Source organism: Zingiber officinale, chromosome 1A, assembly GCF_018446385.1.
Source record: "Zingiber officinale cultivar Zhangliang chromosome 1A, Zo_v1.1, whole genome shotgun sequence".
Taxonomy (NCBI): Eukaryota; Viridiplantae; Streptophyta; class Magnoliopsida; order Zingiberales; family Zingiberaceae; genus Zingiber; species Zingiber officinale.
In genome coordinates this window covers 141,309,814-141,318,844 of record NC_055987.1, presented here as the reverse complement: position 1 = coordinate 141,318,844, position 9,031 = coordinate 141,309,814, and the positions used below count along the sequence as shown (strand labels likewise).

General features: G+C 40.5%; 1 protein-coding gene across 1 annotated transcript; it reads right to left on the bottom strand.

Moving 5' to 3' along the window:
- Positions 1–454: 454 nt before the first annotated feature.
- On the bottom strand, positions 455–1,801 carry LOC122010442 (phospholipase A1-II 5-like). The gene has a single exon (XM_042566978.1). It carries the CDS (start codon positions 1,760–1,762, stop codon positions 593–595), a length of 1,170 nt encoding a protein of 389 aa, XP_042422912.1. The 5' UTR covers positions 1,763–1,801; the 3' UTR covers positions 455–592.
- Between the last annotated feature and the right edge of the window lie 7,230 nt (positions 1,802–9,031).

The following is a 9,031-nucleotide window of genomic DNA, read 5'->3' as shown; positions in this document are numbered from 1 at the left end:
TCGTGCCTTCCGCATCGTAGACGGTATCACTGTTATAGGATTTGACCATTTGACACCTTGCCTTCAGATGTAACACGAATTTGATCTCCGACTGCCACTGCAGTCCTCTCTTTGGGCCGATCCGGCCCTCGATTCGCACTGTCATACGCTTTTGATGCAAACCAACCTTATCCGTGTCACCGCTGCCATGCACCTCGCTATAAAAATTATTCAAATCCAACTAGTATAAAAATATTTTTTATATAGAAAACACTGTAAAATATCCTCTTTATATATACTAGTTGAACTCACCGATTTGATCCAAATTACGTACGACACTGTATTACCATTGTGATATATATATATATATATGTTGATGTATTACTGTCATGCACTAAAGAGGATAGGTGGATAAATACAATACAATACAGAACAATACACACATGCAGATCTACATACGTATAAGCATGCATCCGCGCAGATGCTTTATTCCAGATCACCATAACCAAGCCAGATAGCTAGATAGATAGCACAAGAGAACATAAACACTTAATTATGAACTAGCCGCCGATGAACCACCGATCGGCCGGGCGGCCACCAGTTATTGGCTCGACTATTCGTTCCACGGCACCGGTCTCTCGTACCATATGTCCTTTTCCTTATCGTACGCCATCCCTTTGTTTTTCTCTACCCACCAAGCCTCGATCACTTTATGCTCAGCCTTCAAATGCCCCGCTGACCTGTTCACCAGCGGCAGTCTCGCCTTCACAAGCTCGGAGTCGTGGAATTCTGTGCTCCATCCGGTCACGGTGTGTAGAATCACTTGCAGCGCGTGCCACTGAGCTATTTTCGCAAGCAGTTGATCTCCTTCGTAGTCTCCCTTACTCTTCAAGAACGTCGACTCCTCAGAATTAATGGGCAAAATTTTACCGGTGTCGACGTAGCCATCACACGGCGGCCAATAGGCGACAATGTCCTTAATATTGTTGATTCTTAAAACTTTTTTCTTCGGTAGTTTCTCCAAGGCGTCATTGAACGCCTGGTTCCCGACTCTGGGGGCATCGAACGCCACAGCGCATACCCGAATATGATCATTGCCGTTGATCTCGGACAGTCCGCTGTTCGCTATATCAAAAGCGCTGACTATTGCGAGGGAGCCGCCGAGGCTGTGGCCGACGCAGATGATGGACGGATTCTGATCTTTGTACAAATCCACGTACTCTTTTATCACAGCTTTTAACTTCTCCTGTGCGCTGGGAATCTGTTCGATTGTATTTTCCGTGGTGTAGATGTCTCTCCAGCCTTTCATGATCTTGACATCGCCACCGTCGCCGAATGGCACGAGAACAATATCCAAGTCCGCCAACCATTCCAGCGGCCGGCTCGTGCCGCGCCACGCGACGTAGATCTCACGGCGGCCAGTTCTTTCGTAGAGGTCGTCGCTGGAGACGGCGACGTAGCCCATCCAGTTGGTCTCTAGGACTATGGTGGTGTAGAGGTAGCCGTCGACGTTGGACAGTACGTCGACTACGTAATCCGCGGTTTCCTTGAAGAAAACTTGGCGGAGGATGCTGGCAGGAGAGTAGCGGCACTTGCCGACGTTATGGGACTGACTATCGGAAATGAAGGAGTCTCCGGCGATCTGGCAGAAGCTGCCACACCGGAGGAGGTGATCGCGGAGGGCTTCGTCGAGCGGGGACAGGAGGCCGGACCAATTGTTGGATCCGAGGAGCTCCTCCCATGAGGGCGTGGCCGTTGCAGCAGCACCGCCATTTCTCTCCATGCTCAACTGATTACTAGCTAGCTAGAGAACTGACTTTGATTACTCAATTGGAAACTGCTGGTGCTGTGAATTGAGCGAAGAGGCCTGGCCACCTATTTAAAATCAGTGAACGACGTCCTTTCTGCATGTGGAACATTACGATAATTAACAGGGGACGGCGTCCTTTAATTTCTGCATGTGGAACATTAAGATAATGCACAAGCTAGAGACGTGTTGCCTTGCGTTCATGGTTTTATATGTATATAATCCAGATGTTTAGATATTTAATTTACACACTCGATTAGTCTGATTAGTCTTAAGTTAAAGTTGGACGACCTTCACAAATCATTCATCACGATAAAATTGCAATTAATTTTTTCCTCCAAAAAAAAAATGCTCACGTATCATCGCAACTGAGGATCGATCTAACCGTGCCGGTGGCGGCATTAATTTGGTCTCTTTGATCGAAAATCTATGTGTAAATGAGGAGGCATACACAGTAGGCCTTTAATATGTCAGGTATCTAATATAATGAAGAAGAGGTATTTTATATCCGTTGATGATAATTTCAAAATCTAGTTGAACAAATACTTATGCATATACTAACTGGACCAACCTATAGGGACACATCTAGGTGTAAATGAGTGAAGACGATGCCATTGTATTCTTTCATACATATGAACATAGCAGATGTAAGTCTAAAATTCTTATCCTCGCTCTTAATTAAACCTACTACACCGATTGAAAATTAATTGGAGAGAAAAAAAATCCAACCGCCTATACTTTTCACGTGAAAATCAACCATGATAGTGTTCCATGTCTAGCTAGCTTCAAGGCAAAACTATATCAATAAAAACATGTATTATACTTGTGTTTTTTATTGAAGAAATTAAATACACGCAACTGCAAGTACAGTGGATTTGAGCAAGCTCTATACTAAAATCAATATAAAAGATTATAAGGTATAATCAAACACTCTTTTAATTCTATGACAATTTATATTTGTATATATTTTGTATCAATTTGTTCCCAATATATGTCTAACTAGGGACAACATGTCTAGGTTGAGATGGGTTTGGCCAAACTCGGGACCCGTCCCACCTCCCTTTGGACCCATCCTGTCTCCCTTTGAACCCGCGAACCCGACGACCGGGGCGGATCCGAGTTAGAAGCCCTATTCCAAATGGCCAAAATATTGAGCCTTTTATTATACATATTGACGATAGATGTGTAGGGGAGACTCAATAATCACTCCCGTTGATTGTACTTGATCCAGAGCCAAATTCTTCACCTGACCAAAATAATGCCGCATTCGCTGTTTTAGAAACTCCAGATACCTTTCAGGATGGCAAGGTTGATATGTCTTCTGAATCTTTAGGAAATTCCATGGAGGTAATTCATTTTGATTGTATTGAATGTGACACATCTTTTGATTCATGCTCTGTTGATTTTGTTATTATTTCTAATCTATCTTACATAGTATGCGTGCAAGAATTGCATTAAGTTCTAGTTTTAAATGAATGCAATTTGGTTAGGTTAGATTAGATTTCTTTAATGATTTAGGGTTCGTTAAATGGTTACTTTATTTCATGTTGCTTTTTATTTTCTGCAATTATTGTTAGGTTAGACTTAGCTTTCATTACTTGCATTGTCTTTCATTTACTAGATTAGGTTTCATTTAATGCTTTGTCATTTCATTCCTTAGTTAAATTGTGTTGATAGTTAATCCATAGCGTAGTGTGACAATGTATTGTGGATTAATTATTCACACTCAGTTTGATTTTATATGTCTTCACCTGACCAAAATAATGTCGCATTCGCTGTTTTAGAAACTCCAGATACCTTTCAGGATGGTAAGGTTGATATGTCTTCTGAATCTTTAGGAAATTCCATGGAGGTAATTCATTTTGATTGTATTGAATGTGACACATCTTTTGATTCGTGCTCTGTTGATTTTGTTATTATTTCTAATCTATCTTACATAGTATGCGTGTAAGAATTGCATCTTCTTTTTAGTACACAGAATTTCTTCAGACATTTCATTTGTAGTAATTCACATAAGGATGCATTCTATCACTTGATGAAAGCCCTAACACTCTATGCAATAATCAAGCATCTGGAGTGGATATTTCAAATGAACCATTTCTTACCACTTCCAGATTGGCTGTTGAAACTGAATCGAATCCGACCACCAGAAATTTAGGGGAGTTGGTTCTATCTCACTTCTCTTTTCTGTTTGCTTGTATATATTTCTTTGCTTTGTCTACTTTATTTGTTTTTGCATGGCATTTGTTTCTTATTTTACCTAGTTGGGTTTTCACAATAAATCCCCAATGCGTTCTTTTTATCATCTTAGAAATTGTGAAAGCTAGTTAAATTTGATTGTCAGATTTGATGATTTATTGTCATAATTGGATTCTTGGATTGCATATGATTACAACTTGATAATGGATTCTGTGTTGATAGATTGAGATGATCATTTTTGATATACCTAACGAGGATATTTTTGAGCCTATTATTCCTATTGATGTGTGATGCACTTGTGGTTAATGCTACTCTAGAACTTGTTTAATTCTTTCAAGACCATATTATCATAAGTTTGCATGATTTTTATGAAGGCTATCTCACTTCCTTTTATTCATTCCTTTTTTATTACACTTTTCTTGAATAAGCCCGCTATTTATGAACATTTCATTTTTTTTCTCTCTTCTATTCATTTCCACTTTACTCTTCTTATGGATGTGGATATTTTTGAATGTTTACGATGAGTATTTTGCCCGAGATAGACAAAAATTTAAGTGTGGGAGGAGAGAAATAGCTTACTAAAATTTAGGGGAAGCATCGGTGGACCATGCTTGATTACCATAGGTAAACCATGCTATTTATCTTTTTTTAAGCTATTGATGATGTTATATAGTGATGCACAACATGTTGAAAAAAAAGTGAAAAAAGGGAAAAAGAAAAAAAACAAATCAGAAATGAAAAACAAAACAAATAAAAAAATCAAAAAAGTAAGAAACAAAAGAACGAAAAAAAAGAAAAAAAATATATACTTTGACATGTGCCATTTTGTATTTTTTTGTGATAGAATTTTTGGGAGAGACAATCTTTATTGTAGCAATATATAGATTTTATTGTATATCATGAGTGAATTTTTATTGAAAGCTATAGTAGAGGTTGTCTACATATTTATTGGATTTATGGAAAAACTTTAACATGTGCTATTTTGAATTTGTTTGTGGTAGAATTTTTGTGAGTGACAATCTTTATTGAAACAACATTTGGATTCTATTACATATCATGAGTCGATTTTTATTGTAAAAGCTATAGTAGAGATTGTTCACATTTTTATTGAGTTTTTAGAGCTAGCTTGGAAGTTTGGATGAGAAATATTTTTGGGCATTGTTTACTTGTACTCATCTATGTAACATTCCAATATATCCATGTCTTCCACCATTACCTTACTTAATCTTTCTTATTATTTTTCTTAACTATCATTTGCTTTGATTCATGTTTCTCTTACATTTCAAATAATGCCTTCATTAGTTTATTGTGCACTCTTATGTATATAGTGGTGGAGATTAAAAGCAAAGCAATCATATGGTAGTGCATGAATCCATGAGTAGTATGTCTTAAAGAATACCTCCATCTTTTTCTTTCATCTCACAAATTCCCTCTCGACCTTCAGTGGGTTGATGCTCTGTCCAACCATCTCTTGTGCTTCATTCGACGGTTAGTCCACCTAAAACTGTTGGGCTCTGATACCATGTGTTGGTCCTTTGGTGACCGGCTAGACGGGGGTGAATAGATTGCACAATAAAAATAAATAAAATCCCTTCTCGAACTTTACAACTTTAATCAAACAAACACTTGCATAAAAAGAAATTGATTAATTAAAGAAAAGAGGCACAAAAGAAGTTAATTGATTTGTAATCAGGGGATTCTAATTTAAAAAAGTTGAAACTCACTAAACAATCTCTTTCAAAAAGAAGTCTCTTACAGTAGTTGAAGCACTCAATTACAGAACAAAACTAACGAGGAATCAATTACAAGTGTTGTTCTGACCTTCTGGGACCAGGACTTTATGTATTGCCCTGGTCAGGGAGCTTGGAAGTGTTCTAGGCACCTGCAGAGGGATAAATTTTTATCCTCGTCATAATGGGGCACGCCACGTCGAGTTTTGATAGTTTTTATGGTCTGGGCGCCTAGATCAGTTGCGGGCGCCAGGACCATGCTGAACCCGCATACGCGACGATGCTGAAACATGGCTTGTAAAATATCAAAAATAGACGAATATTAATAAGAGAATTTTTCAGAATTTTTGGAAATTTTTCAGGAATTTTTCGGAGCTCGTACGGACGTGTTAACGGGGATGAAAACGAGGCTCGGAAAAGTCTGTTTAGGCTACCCCATTGAGGAAAAGTTTTATTTCCTTTTCCTTTTTCTTTTCTTTTACTTTTTCTTTTTCTCTTATTCTTCCCCCGCGTGCCCGACTCCTCCCCCGCGCGCCCGACGCCTTCTCCTCTTTGCCCTAACCGCCGGCCACGACAGTTTCCTCCTCTTTCTATCTCTTCTCCTTCCCTTCCTGCGACGCCACATTCTCTCCTTCTCCCGACACCGAGCAGCGCCAAGCCCTAGGTGCCGACGCCGCCGACGCCCTCTCCGATCTCCTCACGCGCGCCACCGCCGTTCCGACGCCGAGCATCGCCGACCTTCTTCTCCTCTGCCGACACCGAGACCTCCTCTTCCTCTATTTCGAGTGCCCTAGCAGACTCCTTTCTTCCCGACGCCCTCTGCCCTAGATTTGGGCCACAGCTGCCGCCACTTTGCCCAAGCTGAATTCCTTCGACCGCCGGCAGTCCGAGTTCCCTTCTGGTTTTTGTGCCCTAGCCACAGCCTACACCGCCGTGACTTCCTCCGCTCTAGGTTAGGACGACTCCCGACTTCCTCTCCTCCCTGTGCTCATGACCCGCCGCACCTCTGCATAGTGCCGACGCCGCTGCCTAGTGCCCTATGCCCTTGATCAAATCCACGGTGAGGTTTAGTTTTGGTTGGAAATTCTGTAGGTTCAAGGATCTTGTTGAATTGTTGATTTGGTTTGTTTGTTTTGTTTCCAGCAGCTAATAGCCCTTAACGGTAGAAATTTCCAGCCAGCAACCCTTTGATATCAGTACAAACTAGTGGCGGTGAGATTCGACTGAGACATTCAACTCAGGTGAGTGATATCCCGTTTGTTAGGTTTAATCCTTATGCTAGGATGATTAGGGTTAAGGAACTAACCCTAGTGGACCCATTGATTTTATTTAATTAGGGTTCGTTAATTGTGTTGGGTTGATTAGTTGGATCCAATTTAGAACTTCTTAATTGAATTAGAATTTAGTTTGGCTAGTTGTTGTATGGTAGAATTAGCTAAACTAGACCTTTTGTTTGATAACACAGGAGTTTGACGCGAGACGAGTATCTCGACGTCGGATTGGACCATATTGGACATTTCTTATCGGAGGCGGGTACTTTGACTTATGTCTTTTGATATGCATAATAATGTGTTTAACATATAGCAATGATTGTGTTTTCCATTTGTTTCGGTTGGTCGCTACATGATATGTTACATGATGCTTGTTTACTTATTATGCACTGCATGTTATTATTTACCTGATCATACATGCTTTAGAGGTAGTGACACAACCATATTATACATTATGTTCAGGACCTAGGGTTTATTTGATACCCTATCTGATCGGTGTACCTTCCATTTGATACATTTTCCTATGGTGCACACTTTGTATTTATTTATATGGTTATTGTTATGTTGTTCATGATATTGCCATGTTTGGTGTCATGCATCATCTTGCATGATTGCATGCTGTGCGATTGTCTGCTCCATTATTGTCGAGAACATCACCAGTTACATGTATCTGTACACACCACCACTTAAGGGTTAGTGGTATATCAGACAGGTGTGTGGCAGTTCTGTTGTTTGGCTCCGTTGATCTGGTGACTCAGCGTGGTAGCCGGCAGACAGTTCCGCTCTGTTTGGCTCCATTGGTTTAGTGTAGCAGCGTGGTAGCCGGCAGGCAGTTGGACTTTGTTTGGCTCCGTTGGTCCACTCATGGGTAATGTGACGCAGCGTGGTAGCCGACAGAGATTCCTCCCCGTAATCGTGTACCGGGAGATGAGAGCATTGCGCTCCCCCATTTATGACTTGGGGTAGGAGTATGTGTGTACTCCGACAGCATCCCGTCCACTCGGTCACTCATCAGAGGTAGTGATGTCAGAGTGCACGGTTGTCACAGCCCTACCCACTCGGACTCACCATTGTGTGTGAGATGGCTGACTGACGTCAGGGGTGATCATGTCATTGGCATTATATGCATGATGCATTTATTGCTTGTATTTGCTGCATTTACTTGTTGCATTTATATGGATGCATATGATTGACATGCATACAGGATTATGACACTTTCGGTCTGACGACCTGCTATCATTATACTTGGTCCTGGTTAGTACAGTTTTCTCCTGTATTCTTCAGTTGCATTTTATCTTTCTTGTATCAGGAGACTGTACGCATGATTAGTGCTAGTTGTTATATTCTTTATTATGCATATCAGTTGTACCTGCTGAGTGTTGGATTCACACCCTCCTCCATTGATATTTTCAGGTTGAGACTGTCCGGAGCAGTTCCAGTTGCTAGTCCCCTGCAAACCACGAGGATATTGTTGGTCTTTTAGTTTTCTTATTTAGATTATGCTAAACTTGTTCTATTTGATGATATGGACATTGTATGGATTTTGTGATGTTGATGGATTTGGTTTTGGATTTGCTTTTACTACATGCCTGTCTAGATGGCAGAAGAGGTAAGTTGGTTTTATCATCGGATTTGAGCTTTACGAGTGTAGTGGAGTAGGAATATGTTTTGAACATTTTTGGGTGTAGTTGAGTAGGGTTGTTTTCGAGTCATCGTACTACTGTTCAGTTTGATTATTATTAAACTGCGTGGTTGTGTCAGGCAGAGGCTGAAATTTATATAAACTACGTGGTTGTCTGTGTTGTTGTCTATTTATTATTATTATTATTCCAGCCGCTTGTGGCTGAGGTATATGGTGATGTAGTAAAGTTTCAGATTGTCCGCCGTACAGGGGAGATGCTGCCGAAATTTCTTCGGACAGGGACTCCTCCGGGGCGTGACAATTTAGTGGTATCAGAGCTTAAGTTTTACGATCTTTGTTTTCATATTTTTGATATTTGGGATAACCATATACCAATTTATTGGTATCAGAGCGCCAAAGTTTG

Coding starts and splice junctions, on each gene's coding strand:
- LOC122010442 (XM_042566978.1), bottom strand. CDS start 1,762: ATGGAGAGAAATGGCGGTGCTGCTGCAACGGCCACGCCCTCATGGGAG.